This window comes from Pithys albifrons, chromosome 1 (genome assembly GCF_047495875.1).
Source record: "Pithys albifrons albifrons isolate INPA30051 chromosome 1, PitAlb_v1, whole genome shotgun sequence".
NCBI lineage: Eukaryota > Metazoa > Chordata > Aves > Passeriformes > Thamnophilidae > Pithys > Pithys albifrons.
Window position 1 is genome coordinate 73,899,132 of NC_092458.1, and position 15,902 is coordinate 73,915,033.

Here is a 15,902-nt window from a genome sequence, read left to right on the forward strand (position 1 = left end):
TAGCAAGTGGAAGGAATTAAGTAAGAATCACCTAATCTTTTTTAACTTCATGTTTAGAGTAATAGAGTCTATAGACTATTAACAGTCTGTCATTGGGATCCTGTATTACAGACTATTAGCCCTGACTCTGGAGTAAGCAATGTTGAATTAAATCCATTCTGTTCTTTTGTAATTGCATTACTTTAAATCGATTATTAAAAGCAATCCCATTCATTGAAATTTGGTTTTCATGGATCATAAGCAAGTTCTTGATCTGTTTGAGATTAACTTTAGACAATTACATGCAAAACACACATAAAGTTTAGCTATAGCATCTTTAATAGTTGAAGTGATATTAACAGTGTATTTAACTGTTGTGTTTCCATTTTACAGGATGATGCTGATGTAGAATGGAAATTTGCAAGGGCTAAACTTTGGTTTTCTTACTTTGAAGAAGGGAGAACTCTTCCAGTACCCTTCAACTTAGTGCCAAGCCCCAAATCTTTGCTGTATCTCCTAATCAGAATCAAAAAATGTATTTCTAAACCATTTCTGTGCCAAAAGAAAAGCTTTCAGGAAGATGCAGAGATGAACACGGTAATTTTATCATGTGTATACTGACTGCTAATTTTAAAATATAAAAACAATTCTAACTTCATTTTTGTTGTTGCCCTGTTTTACTCCTGAATTTCCCAGCATACTTCATTGATACTGATGTCAGTCACTAACGTGGGTACACTAATGTTCTAGAATACAAAGTTAAAACCCTAGCTTAAGTCAGGTCAGATGACATCTCCAGCTCTCCCCTAATCTGCAATTAATTTTGCCTCAGAATGCCGTCTAGATAATTAGACAGATTTTACTTTTCCTAAATTCACACCTCCTTTTTCCAGTCACCATCTGTTCTTTTATGTGCTCCAAGAGGATTCATTATTCATTCCATTGTTTTGCAAGTTACTGAAGGGTGATTGAGCAGCCCATGTTTGCGTGCATCATAATTTTGGCCTTTGTTGAAGATGGGTTTGATATCTATCTTTCTCCAGCCTTTGGGGACCTCTCCCAGTATCCATGATCTTTCAGAGATGATAGCATGTTTTCAAGGGGTTCATCTACTCTCTCAGCACCTGTAGATGCAGTCTATTGGGTCCAAGGGATTTGCCTGGGTCAAGTTCTCTTAAGTAAGCCCTGTTCCCTCGAATCGCTTCACTAAGCACAGACATTTGAGAGCCTGTTGAAGACTGAGGCAAAGAAGGCATCAAGTCTCTCAGTCTTACCATCATCCACTGTCACTTAAATCCACTTTCCCACAGAGCAACAGGCCCACATTTTCCTTGTTCTGCCTTACATTGCTATTGTAGCAGTAGACGTTCTTACTGCCCTTCCAAGTGTCAGTTTAAGGCGATCTTTGTCTTTCCCAACATGACCCTGACATTCCTGGGCAGTTTCTAGAGTTGCCCTTGATAGTCTGTCTCTGCTTCCACTGATGCAGCCTACTTTTATTGTAAAGCATTTTTTATTGTTTTATTTATACAAGTGCAGTAAAAAGCACTTGAGTTGATTCATTTGACTTGCTCAAGGAGTTTGCAGTTAGTGTGTTTTTCCTCCACTGTCTTGGCATAAATTAAATTAATTGCTTTAGGAAAACATGGAATCTTCAGTGGTATTGGAAATTTAAAGACTAGCACTACTCTAGCACTAATGTAATGTGTTAGAGAAGAAAAGCCATGTATGACATCTGACCAGATGTAGCAAGTAGAAAAGTGAGCATATGGTATCATACACACAAAGAAAAAGAATGTTAAGATTTGTTGTGGGAGCAGAAACAGAATTGTCTTCTTTGGAAATTTAAATGTGGAAGGATCTTTGTTAAAATGGGCAGTGGTCTGAGCAGGGACCTGTTCAAGATTGGGAGTTCTTGAGTCTGTAGTCAAGAGTTATTAGTCATTAGACTGGAGGACATTACATGCATCAGTCAGCTCTCTGTCACCAATGTGACAGACACATCTTCCATCACAGTTATCAGCTGAGGAGTAAAAGAGAAAAACTGGTTGCAATCCTAGAAGGAAAAAATGCAGTTTTGGAGGAACATACTGTCCCTCTGACAAGCCTCTGCCTCTGGAGCCTCTACCTCTGGTTAAGTTTAAAATAGTTTATGAAAACAAACGCAGGTATTACAAACACCAAAGTCCAGATTGTTATTAACCACAAATTTCCCATGTATGTTGTTGGTTATTTTTAGCTTTTCACAAATCTCACTTCATTTTATTTGGGAAATCTAAGCCTAATGTATATAAGACTCGACACAGGCAATACTGCATTTGCTTAGGTTTTTAATGACTGACTTTTGCAAAACTTGATTTTAAAACCTCTGTGAGTGATAAATTTATCACTGAAAAATCATGCATTTAAGGAGATGCATATAAACTTGAGTGATGGTGAGAAACAACAAATGGTTCTTTCCTAATTCACTAAATTTGTTACTTTGAAAAGCATGTAAGTTAGAAGCTTATTTTAATGAATTTTTAACATGAAATTTATGTTCTATAAAACAAGTCCTCTTAAAAATCCCATTTGTACACCCTAAGGGAAGAAGCTGTACTTTTATCATTCCTTTCAAACCTAGGAATTCAGATTGCTAGAAGGGTGCAAAGTGTAATAATCACCAGTTCTAGATAAAACAGTAACAGGTGTATCAGCTCTTACAGCAGTCCCACTGAAAGAGAGCTGTAAGGATGTAAACATCATTTATCAAATTTTTTCCTAGCCCTGAATTAATTTTTAGTCTTCAAATATTAATGCTTTACACTCACTGCAGATTGTAGTGTAACTAATCCTGTATGAAATGTGCTTACTCCCCAGCCAAAGCAGCTATAAACCTGCAAATCAAATTTGAAAAAAAAAATTTACATTGAAAAACATAAAGCATCTTAATTGCATTTATTCATTCCTCAGCTTTTGCAGCAGGGTGACTGATACTGCCAGATGATTACATTTTTACTTACTTTTTGAACCGCCACATGCTGTGGAGCTGACTTTGTCTGAATCTATGAGATGCTGCCGTCCTGCACACTTCTAAGAATGATTTGGTGTTACTTTTGGACCCACTGTTGAAGATTCATTATTGTTGAGGCCATTCATGGCATCTTCTCAAGGGCATTCTCAGGCTTTTGGGGTTTTGACTTTGGACTCACTCGGTGCTGAGCAGGTTGGTGCTCCTGTGACTGCTGAGCTAGATGTACTTGTGCAAGGAGCTACTATAAATGCACTGAGCTGTGTAAAGATAATAAAAGATTTGGTAAGACCAGACCCAACACCCAAGACTAGATGGCTGTGTTTGTGCTTGTAAAATGTGAAGGATAGCTTATGTGAGCATTGAGGCCAATTCAGGAATGGCTTGCCCTTAATCAATAGTTTTTCTCACAGTGTTGATGCAAGCTCATGTCTTCAGATTATTCCAGTTGCCAGACTGTGCCTAGGAAGATAGAAAATCGTTCTGGTGCAACTCCTACCTAGGAGGACGGTAAAAGTTGACTGATGCAAGACATTGCATTGCAGTGCCCAATTAATGCTAACACACACTTGAGTTTAGTGATTCAGACGCAGCCTGTGGGTCTTTCTGCTGAACAGCCTGCATCTTCTCAGTGCAAAAGCACCAGCAGCTTCAGGGTGAGTGTAAAGACAAGAATTAGAATGGAAAGGGGGAAAATTCGGCTGCTAGAGCCAGCTCTGCCCTGATTATTGTTGACAGAAAACAAACCCAGACACTGTCAGTGCTGAACAGCAAGTCATTTACACAGCTGTGTTCAAAGTGTAGCACACCAGAAATTAATTTCTTGAAATGTACATATAACACTAAGGGCTAAGATGTTTTCTTTCAGGCTGTTGATTAAAACTTGTAGATTTCTTGTTTCAGACTAGAATTGGAGTTTTAAACATGAAGTTGATGAGAAATTCAAACCAAAAGATGGGAGAAATAAATTCAGAGAAAGGACAGTTTCTAAAGAAATCTACTTTGATTTTTATTCTAAATTTAAAATTTGCCTTACGATTGAGAAAGTCATCTGTTTAAGAGTCAGAGAACTTGTTCATCTTCCTGAGCTAAAAAAAAGTAATAGTGGCAGATGATGTATTCAAATCTTGTTCTTAAGACATGGCCCTTCAGAAAAGAAATAAAGGACAACTATTTGTTGAAATGGATTTAAACCCTCACTGAAAAATATGTTAGCTTTTACTTTCCTTGTATAAAACAGTGTTTCTGAAATATTCACAAGTGACCTCTGGTTATGGGAGCACAAACAGAGTGATTTTCTGGGACCCTCCCTTCTGGTCCAAGCATGAAGTTTTTTGGCATTCCAAATCATCATCTATCTGCTTCTGAAACTGCAATTTAGGACACTAATGAAGTTCTAAACAAAACAGCTATGATAATTACATTACTATTCTGATTGCACTGAATGATGATATGAGAAGCAAGTTTAAAAATGAAGATGTTTTCTAACAGTAACGGTCCATGTGTGCTGCATGTCATCTTTCACACAACACTTTTGGAGGAGAGTTATTTTTGTCGGGGTTTAAATAATTGCTTTATTTAATTTACATTATTGTGACTCAGGTTACTCATGTTCAATAAATGTTAACTTAAAAATATGAATTCTAGTTCAGCCGTCAATGTGACAGACTGAGTGTACTCTATTAGGAATTTTGAGGAAAGAAAAAAGCCATAGGCGTGAAAATTGCAGAGTTTAAAGAGAGTTTAAAAATGTTATTTGACATTATAATGAAATCTTGGCAATCTCTGCCCCCAAGTGGTCATTCGGCAATGTACTATATGTACTGTTCTGTCCTGTTTGTGTTAAATATAAGCAGATCAATGAAGTTACACTCTCCTGATTTATTTGCCAACTTTCTAGGTGCACTCTGTAGCTAAGTACACTATTCTGTCTTAAAAAGTGCTGAAGGGTAAAAGTTAAGATAAAGATGTTATGATGTGCCTGGTTTTACCAGTTTGCAAAGTCCCATCTAACTCCAGTCAAAATCAAATTGTAGTTAAGCATTTGATTAACTTTTGAAGTGAAGCAATATAACATAAATTTGAAACTGGTGACCAGCATGACAGATTACTGTTAAAATATATAATAAAATACATAGTAAATACTAAAAATTGCATAAAGAAAATAAATGAATTTTTAGATTATATATAACTGGTAAGTAGCAGGAGAGTGAAAGTTATCATATCTGCAAAGCCAGAGATGCAGAAGGGCTGGGACAACAGTCCTACAATGGGAGCCCAAGTTCATGCAGCTTTGCCCAGGGCAAATTCCCTCTTCTGCTCCAGAGGAAGTGTGCTCTTCCTCCTATTCTACTATATTATTTCCAAAAATGGTGCATGAGTAATCAAGGAGCTGAAATAGCAGGAAGGTTGTTTTTCTCTCTTAACCTAGTAGTAAAGGTGAAGCCCAAGAGGGTATTAATAGTTCTAAAATGCTGAAAGACATAGTGGATACACAGTTGTAAACTCAATAGCCATTATTTTTTATAATTAATCAGATACTCTAGTTTAAGTTTCATAATTTAGATAAACCTATGTTTTCTAATATATATTCAAAACATTTAAAGCAGCTTTATTAAAGCAAGAAAAAATGATAACTTGCCCTTTTTATACATCTTTAATTTAATTTCTATCCAAATTTACATTAATATGTAAAGACAAATATTAATATTTTATTCATATTTCTATGTGTCTTCAGTCATTATTTTTACTTAGTCAAATAAAGATAGTCTGAATAGAGAGATAATGTTTTTTAATAGGATTTGCATATAATTCATGACTCTTTCTAAAGAAAAAAATGAAGTTCCTTATAAATTTTATATTAATTGAAAATGAATGGATTTTACCAATAGGTGTAAACTTTTTTTCAGGAAAAATATCAAAATACAAACCTGATCTAATGGAAGGTGTCCCTAGGTGTCATGACGGGGGGTTGGACTACATATTCTTTGAATGTCCATTACAATACAAACCATTCTTTGATCGTATTAAATGCTAAACAATATGTAAAAATATTTAAATTAATCCCAGTGTACACCTGCACAAGCATCTAACCCTCTCTTTCTTTCATCCCCAGTGAATTATATCCCAGTACTTAGTAGGCTTCAAAATGCCCCACTTTTCTTATCCATAGGTGCCCTGTGTGGTTAGAAACAACATAGAGAATTCCACTGGAAGTACAACACGATCCTGCAGGATCTGAGACACTGCAGTGATTGTCTCGTCCTTTACAACAACAAAAAATTTATTGGATCATAAGGAATTTCAGAGAACTGACTTTCTCAGTCCCTCTTACTCATCACCTAGATCAACCATGATTTACATTTCACATCCTTTGCATTTCTTGCACTACTACTTGTTGAACTGGCCCCATTATTAATCTAAAGTAATACTATTTGTTTGGATAATTGCTGTTCACTCTTACTGCAGCCCAGTCATTCAACTTGAGTCTAATGGCACCATTTTGTGATTCTTTCATCCTTTTCAAAGATGTAAATGAACCATACAAGTTGCATCCTTGGTGTTTCACTGGGGAATGATGCCCTTTCAGCATCTGTAGTAAAGAAGAGACAGCTCAAAAATGTCAGCTTACAATCTTGTTTTCCCTGGTGTGAACTGCATTACAAATTACACTCAGCCAGTGAGGGGAGAAGCAAACTCCTTGTGTATTTTGTGGTAATGAAGGTCACATTAGTTACCGGCAAGTGCTATAAGAAAAAAAAAGGAATAATGCTGCCACCCTTCTTTCCTTGGCTTCTCCCACATCTGCCCTGACCTTCCCTCACTGGTTGCCTACAAAGCTATGCCACACCAGTACTGCCTTTCTCCTGATGTGGATTCCCCCTCCTTTGTACCAGAGAAGCAGGAGAAAGCCTGCAGTGATTTGGCCTCTCTGTTATGGTCCCTTGGGCATGTTAAGAGCCTGTGAGAGAGAGAGTGAAGGGAGAAAATGTACCAATTCTCACTTTGCTACCTCACAGTCTGAAAGTGTTTATTTCAGCTCTTGTGCTGAAATTCTGTACATGTATGAGGACTTTATCACAATAATTTAGCACTTCCCAAACTGAGTTTAACAGTTAATGTCACATGATGTATGCATGCATGATATATACATGATATATACTTATTGTTCTTTTATTTATTTTGAATTATAAATATTCTTTCCATTTCAGCTTGGTCAAAGGAAGCAATCAAGTATAAGAAGCTCAGATGAAATTCACTTAAACAGTTTAAACAATCCTCCAAGACAATACCAGGTAAAAAGCAGTCTAATTTTAGACTAAATCAAGGCGTTTTAGAACTGCCAGACTGATGTCATGAGGACAGTGTTGAATTTATGCTAAACAAGAAACAGAAATAAATCCACAGGCCTCGTATATATCAGAAATAAATGCAATGATTTAGCTACTTGCAGTACAGTCTGTGTTTTTTTTTCTCTCCTCTTTGTTTCTTAAATGCTAACTTATAATGCAATGTTTTAAAGTGCTTGAGAAATGTTTTTAATTTAGAGATAGGATGATTCCTCAGCTGCACAATGTGAATTGAGAAAGTAAGAGCCCCGAATCTTCCCATTACATCTGCTAAAGCAGCTCAGCTTATTGTACCTCACCTCTGTATACAAATACCTCAAGCACTGCCTTTATGCTGTCAATTCAATCTGGTTTTTCTTTGCCTCTTAAACAACTGCGATGAGCCTTTGTGCCGTTAAGTATAAAGAGACCCAGCACAGTCCACCTAAGTGTCAGCTATTCTGATCCAGAGTCTACTACTTTCCTTCCTGTAATACTACAAAACAAGTGGAAAGGAAAAAGCAAGAACTGCCTGGGCAATAGAGCAAGACAATGTAAATGAAAAGGGTATAGAAAATAAGTATACTTTTTTGACCATAACACAGAAAAAAAGCTTTTCTCCCTGGGGAGGCTAGCTCTCTATTCTTACATTATGGAGTGTCTGCACAATTCTGTTTCAAAAACTCCTTGACTTTTTCACAGCCAAATTCATTATGATGCTGTGATAGATAATAGGATTAAAATTTTACTCCATAAACATAAAGGTATGTGGCTTTGTATTTGAAAAATTCTTGGATTATTAGAATAAACAGTATAGCTGCTGACCTCGCAAGCATAACTGTAGTGACAGTCTGGAACCAGTAATCTGGGATGACTCACCTCACAACCAGCTTTGGTCAGGTCAGTTACTGTGGAGACAAAAGCAGACACATAAATCTATGTATGCTTTATATCTTAGAGTGAAAAACAGAAAGTTACTGTCATGGACTACACCATATGAAAGTATTAAACCCAAAGACAGAAATACATATCTTGAAATGTGTTTGGATACCTAGTTCTTTTTCAAGTAATTTGGGAGAATCAGGGGCAGAACTAATTTTTCCTGGAAGGGTAAAATTTATTATTAATTTACTGCCTTAGGTTCTGCTTATTGTTAGCAGAGAGGTTAGTCATTCTAATGATGTAATCTATTTGATCTGTTTTAGTTGTCAGAGATGAACTGTGCTCTCGGGTTTGCCCCTTTTTATCCATAGAGGGAATTAAAGGTGACAGATATGTATATTTGCATTAGAAAATATCCGTATTTGGTTAGATGAGTCCCAGTGGAGATATTTAAATGAATCTTAGAATTGTGGGTCCCATTTTGTCTTAAGTGCCCCCAGTTTATGTACTGAGCATAACATTCTGTGGTAAGGAATATCCATTTGGCCAATTCAAGTGAGCTGTCCTGGCCCTGCTCGTTCCCGGCTTCTTGTACATCTCCTCACTGGCAGGGCAGAGCATGAGACACTGAAAAGCTCTTTACTCAGTGTAAGCACTGATCGGTAACAACTGAAACACCAGTGAGTTATCAACATTACTCTCATACTAAACCCAAAACTCACATGTACCAGCTACTAAGAAGAAAATGAACTTTATCTCAGACAAAAGTAGGATAAGAGTTCATATTTTGAAATGTCATGACAATACATTCTAACAGAAAACCTTTTTCTTTCCTTCTTCTCTGTAGAAAATAATGAAGCGTCTCATTAAAAGATATGTATTGAAAGCTCAGATAGATAAGGAAAGTGATGAAGTCAATGAAGGTGAGTATGTTGATGAATTGTAATCAGAGAATGAAAACAAACTAAACTGATTACATATACCTATGGAAAATTGTTTCCATAATGCTTAATCCACCTGACATTTTTATGAGAGTTAGATGTAAAGTTAAAATAAAATTGAAGTTAAGAAAAAGATGAGATTTCTCTCTCTTCGCTTCCATGAGAAGCTGTCAGTGATCGGACCAACTTGTCAGAAGTGTTGCTACTTCTAGCAGTAATAGAATCATAGAATGATTTGGGTTGGAAGAGGACTTAAGGATCATCTAGTTTTACCCTCCCTTACCCTGGCCAAGGACAGCCTCCAGTAGACCAGGTCACTCAAAGCCCCATCCAACCTGACCTTGATCACTTACAGGGGTGGGACATCCACAGCTTCCTTGGCAACCTGTGCCAGAGTCTCACCACCCCCACAGGGAAGAATTTCTTCATAATATCCAATCTAAACCTATCTTTTTTCAGTTTGAAGCCTTTCCTCCTCATGCTGTCACTGCATGCCCTTGTAAAACATCCTTCCTCAGCTTTCTTGTAGACTCCTTTTAGGTTTTGGAAGACTGCTATGATGCCCAGACATTTCCCACAATGAGGCTGCATTTAATGCAGCAGCTGGTTTGAGGCATTCCTGTATGAATTCTCATTTGTGTCTGTGTGTTCTTATAAGGGGATATTCATATAAGGGGATAAAAAAGCTTCAGCTTTTTCTCTGTGTGATTATTAGCTGGAAACAGCTAGTAAATGCACTTCACAGGGATGTTCTTGCCTGTTTGCATCCCTCCAATGCTAGAAAAACGCTTAGTGCAACAGGAAAAGCAGTGCTCTCTTTTGGGCAGTGAGAGGCCATGTTGCTGGGCAAGAGGACTCAGGCAATCCCAGAATCTGCAGAAAAAGACCTGGGGCTGCTGGTCGGCAGCAGCTGAGCATGACTCAGCAATGTGCCCAGGTGGCCAAGAAGGCCAATGGCATCCTGGCCTGTATCAGCAGTGGTGTGGCCAGCAGGACCAGGGCACTGATTGTCCCCCTGTACTTGGCACTGATGAGGCCACACCTTGAATCCTGTGCTCAGTTTTGAGCCCTTCACTGCAATAAAGGCATTGAGGTGCTGTAATCTGTCCAGAGAAGGGCAATGGAGCTGGGGAAGGGTCTGGAGCACAAGTCTTGTGAGGAGTGTCTGAGAGAGCTGGGGGTTGTTTCGTCTGGAGAAAAGGAGGCTTACGTAGACCTTATCACTCTGTACAGCTACCTGAAAGGAGGTTGGAGTGACATGGTGGTTGGTCTCTTTTCCCAAGTAACAAGTTACAGGACAAGAGAAAGTAGCCTCAGGGAGAGAATGATATTGGACATTAGGAAAAATTTCTTTAAAGAAAGAGTTGTAAAGTATTCAAATAGGCCGTTCAGGGAATTGGTTGAATTGCCATCGCTGGAGTTATTTAAAAGACATGTAGACATGGTGCTTAGGGACATGGTTTTGGTGGTGGGCTTAACAGTCTGGGATTGATAATTGAACTCAGTGATCTTTAGACATCTTTTCCAACCTAAATGATTTGGTGATTCTCTGATTCTATGATCTCTCTTGCAGCAGAACAGCAGCTTCATAGAATAGTTAATGTGAGTTTTTTTGAACTGATGGGGCCTCTCACACTTTTGCTTTCAGATTTGATTGATTCCTGAACTGCATCTTCATAATCCTGTCACTAAGCAATCATTCACTAACAGGCAGCTGAAACATTTGCTTTTTCTGTTTAAACAAAGAAATACAGAGAAAACCAGTGCTAATGGTGAGACGGTTGGATATGCTGGGTTTTTCTTTCTTAATAGTGTGATCTTTTAACATCTGTTACAGGTGAACTGAAGGAAATTAAACAGGATATTTCAAGTCTCCGATATGAGCTCCTTGAGGAAAAATCGCAAAATTCTGAAGATCTGGCAGAACTTATAAGGAAACTTGGGGAAAAACTATCAATTGACTCTAAGGAAGAAGAAAGCAAGAGATAACCAAAATGTTTAAGACATGCAACAGAATGTTAACAATTCATTTAAAGCCATATTTCTGTCTTTCTCAATTCTAGCTCACGTTTATACAAAAGATTCAGAAATTAAGTCATTCCAATTCTTTATTGAAAGAACACAGTGGCAAATCCTCTGGGTCTACAGTAGGGAGGGGATGCCATTTAAGTAAAGATATTAATTCTTTACCTGATGAAGAAGAGTTAATTTGAGGTAATATAAATGCTGAATTTACCTCTTTTAGAATTCCAGTGGAATCTTGATAAGCCCAGTCATGAAAGATTAAAACCGTAGATCTGAAATGTTCCTACATTGTTTATTTTTTTGAAATTTACTTTTGTAAACATTTTTGCATGTATTTTAGTGAAGCAAAAAAGAAAAACTCCAGTCTTTTGCATATATATATGTATATATATACACACACACATATATATATATATATGTATATATATCAAAAGCTATTTAATTTTCCTGGCATTCCCAACTAAGGAGCAAAAAAAGATAACTGCCCTTCTTGAAAATGGGCAGGATGTTAAAATAGTTTAGGAACATTTCCATGTAGAGGTAGATAACAGGACACAAATAGCACTGTGTTATACTTTTTCCTGCCTATCCCTGTCCCCACTGGACTATCCTGAAAGATACCTAGGTTCCAACAGGAGTTAGTGCATTAAGAAAGATGTGTTTTTCACCAAGTTCATTGAAATGCTATTGCTGAGGCAAGAAGAAAAACTTCTTTAGTCCATAATAATTAATCCTTGATATTCTAATCTGTTTTAGAATTCCCAGGCTTTCCAGCTTTTATGTCTTGAACTGAACTTCCCAAACTGCAGGGTAGGAGTTTGAATGTAACATTTTTATTTAAGGTGGAAGATACTAAAATATTACATGCAAATCCCCTCACTGAATTCTGGGAATGTAATGCATGGGGCACCATGTTTCCCCACAGTTAAACCTGTTTAAATTACTACATTTTCTTCAGATCTATTCATAGCAAACAAAAGCATCTTGTTCCAAAAATTCGTGAAATCTCGTCTATGGATTTACATCCCTCTTCCTTTTTTCCCACTGGAGAGAGGTCAGCTCTTGTGCTGTGTTCTTTAGGACTCCTTCAATGAAGAATCTACATGGCATCAGCAGAAGCCTCTGATGCTTTCACCCTGCCCACTGCAATACTTCTGTTAAACTGGAGATGAGGTAGCCCATGCTGTGTCTGGCTGCTTGTTGTGTGACTAATATGTCCATGCAGGACAATCAGCTAGTTTCTGTCTCTCCATATAGATATGGCATAAATCCAGATAATTTTTCTCTCATTTGATACAGTAATTTGGACTTCTTTCTTCTGACAGTCACTGATTCTGTGACTTTTATGAACATACATAACATTGGACATCTCTCTTCTCTTTGAGCTTGGTTGAGATTAGTGAAAGGGCTGTGAAAAATTATAACAGGGACATCAAGGTGTACAACACACCTGTAAAAGACTTGTTTGTTTAAAAAAACCCTACGAAAATATCAGTAATTGCTTTCAAATAAGCTTTGTGAGATTTATTTATTGTGGAATGTATCGGAATGTTTCTGCCTCTCCCTTTTAGGCTGGAGGTTATTTTTTTAATGCGTTTAGATTAGTTTCCAGTTGAATTTACTGATAGTCCTTTTTAAAAAATTGTTGGTGAAATGACTGTGTATTTTCAGGGGAAAAAACCCCGTGTATTAGAATGGGTTTAGAAATCACATAAAGACATGTGGAGGTGAGGGCTGAAGTCAGCCTGTCCTGAGGGTGTTTGCCGTGGTTTGGGGAACTGCTTGGCATGTTAGTTTAGCTGACAGTGGAGCATGTGGGACAATCTGTGTCCCATGGGCCTCAGGCATAATGAACTCAGGGTTTATAGACTTCTAAGGCTTCTTCCTCTGAGGGAGAAGGAAGAAAGAAAAGTTTTCAAAGATAGTAGAGCATGGGCAGTTGGTGTGACCTCAGGCTGGAAGGCAGCATGGCAGTTACTTCACTGCTGTTTGGCTCTTGGGTGGTTCATGACCATCTTCTTTGGCCAGGAGAGGCCACTGCTTTTGTGTTCCCGCTTGAGTATTTCAAGCCTGGTTTTCCAAAGCAGTGAGCAGTTAGTTCAACTCCACTGAATGACTGTGTTAGAGGCCATGCTGCTCAAAGCACATCTTCACCTGTTGACAAGCTCTTTGGAAAATCTCTTGGTCAGAATTTGAGGTAACAGCGACAGTCAACATTTGCTTTTGTTAATCAGAAGTCTTTATTTTTGGTCATTGTAATATGCAATTGGGATCTGCTGTAGTGCTAAGTGATGGTAAACCTTCACCCTCCATATACCCACTGAGACAAATACATACACACAGTTTAAGATCCAGGCACTTTTAAAGTGAAGATTTTTATTACAGAGGTAAAATGTACACTGTGAATTTGTTTAAGTCCTAAATTTGGCTTACCTTAAAACAATAAGATCATAATGTATATATTGTATTTCATGAAGAAAATACATACGGATTTTTTTATTCAATGAAGATATTTTATATGTAGTTATTACTCACGGAACAATTTGCTAAATATATTTGAAGAGGTCTATTGCCAAATGTAGTGTGACAACCAATGTAGTATTAAAATGAGCACAATACCAAATATATTATTCTGATTAAAAAAAATTAAATGTATCAGACTCAAAATATCTTTGTGATGTATTATATGAACATATTGTTATTCACTGGGAACCTTTGGCTGCTCTTGCTTGGAAGACTAACATGGTAAAATACTTTCATTAGCTTTCAACAGCAATATGAAAAAAAGGTTTCAAAGGAGGAACAAGGGTCTTTTAATACTTGATTAGATTCCAGGCCAAGTATTTCATCTGCTGTGATTAACAGTAACTGATGCTAGATGTTTCAGAACAGCTGCAGTACTTAACAGATAGTTTTCATCTTACATAGTTCTTTTTGTTTCTAATAAAACAAGATTGTCATAACTTTGATGAGGAAGTATGCCCACATTATTTTGTGAATATTAGGATAACAAGATAGTCTTGCTACCTACTTACTGTTTCTTTAAATCTTGTACATTGTCTGAACTCAGCAATTCAGTTTCTGTAGCAGCAGCTTCCACATCTAAGTCAGACCTGCTATGAACTATTGCCTTTATATATTTTTCCCCCGAGTATTTTTTAAGCTTGAATTATGAGATATGGTGAGTAAAATCTGACTCTTAGGCATTCTGCTTTCTGTTCATCCAAATATATTTCACTAAAAGATACAAAAGGCCTTAAGAATTTCTGAAGAGAAGAAAATGATGTAAGAAAAATCCACAAATCAACAAAGCTTCATCCAAAGTTTTCTCACACTTCTCTGAATGAAACACATTAATGTCTAAATATTGGGGAAAAGCTTTATACATTATGAAGGACTGCAAATTTTATTAGAGAGCAATACTGCAATGCAAGCATAAGGTACTCAAGATTTATAGTGACAGGTCCTGAGTAGGAGCTACAGGATTCCACATTAAAATACAGACATTCCAGATGAAAATCCACTGTATTTCACTCTGGTTTAGAGCACTTTCAGGCCAAGCTAATGAATTCTACTGCTTTTAGAAGTGGGATCTACAGGTTAATCTGATTTTAGATACCAGCCATGAAGACTTCTGCATCTGAGCTTGTCTAGACTTTCTTTGTATTCAGTCTATAAAAGTGGTGAAAGGCATGATTTTGTGTCATCTTAAGGTAGACAAATATCCCTGGTGAGTCATATTGTAAAATTGACATTTTTCTCGTTACTCTGAAGAAGCCACTGTGGCTGTTAATGATGTTTATATGGAAGTGTGAGAAGTCTCAGCTTGACAGAAATGAGCACTGCAGCACACTCAGGGCCATGAACTATCACAAATGCTCATGTGCTTGTAAGTCCTTGAACTGATGAGGACATTCATTGGGAAGGGCAGGATGTAACTTGCCTTCAGGAGAATCTAGCCTGTTCCCCAGGGATGATGGGTGAGTAGGGTTCTTCACTCTGCAGTCATATTTCATTTTTCCTTCATTAGTGTTACTGTGGGTAGGCATAAATGAAAATACCTATTAACCAAATCTATAGCAAACATGAGAAAAATGCTCTTACAGTGCACATATCAATGAAATTCTTGTTGACAAACCAGGACCTTTATGACAAACAGAAATTTGCATCTCATGTTTTAGACATGGAGGGGAGCATATATTTTCATCTTTGAGGTTTACAATATACAACTTGATCTTGGCAGTACTTCAGCTATAGCAGCTATACCAAGTAATTTACCAAGAACATGTTCTCATGACTGCTCTGTCCCAAAATGCAGTACAGTCCAACAAAATCTTGCATTTGCTTTTTAGATATTTCCCTCAAGCTTGAAATTTGTTGCTGAACACTGTAATTAATACATTGCAAACCACATAATGTGCAAATGTACTCATTTGCAGAACTGTAGAAATCATCCTTATAGTGTAAATTGCTAATTTTTCATGTAAATATTTAACGCTTTCCTAAATTTGTTAGAAAATGCCCAGTGTGAATAATATTTCTAAGCGCTTATGTTCCTACTTAAATTTTAATTTGGCCTGTGGAAAACAGAACGCACAAAGTTTGTGTTTGGAAAACTACTTGTACTTCAGGAGCTCATACTGAAAGAGAAGTTAAGCAAGGTTGAGAAGTGTAGATTAAATTGCATGCACTTAGGAGGCCAGGGAATCCCATACACTGTTCTTCCCTTGTGTACAT

The 15,902-nt window shown here is 37.2% G+C and overlaps 1 protein-coding gene across 1 annotated transcript in view; it reads left to right on the top strand.

Annotated features, from left to right (window-relative positions):
- Positions 1-13,876, top strand: part of TRPC6 (transient receptor potential cation channel subfamily C member 6) — an 88,959-nt gene extending 75,083 nt beyond the window's left edge. The window contains exons 9-12 of the mRNA XM_071555230.1: positions 373-576; positions 7,201-7,284; positions 9,047-9,122; positions 10,978-13,876. Of these exons, the coding sequence (XP_071411331.1) occupies positions 373-576; positions 7,201-7,284; positions 9,047-9,122; positions 10,978-11,129 (516 nt within the window). The 3' untranslated portion in view covers positions 11,130-13,876. The remainder of the gene's footprint in view (positions 1-372; positions 577-7,200; positions 7,285-9,046; positions 9,123-10,977) is intronic.
- The last annotated feature ends 2,026 nt before the right edge of the window (positions 13,877-15,902 follow it).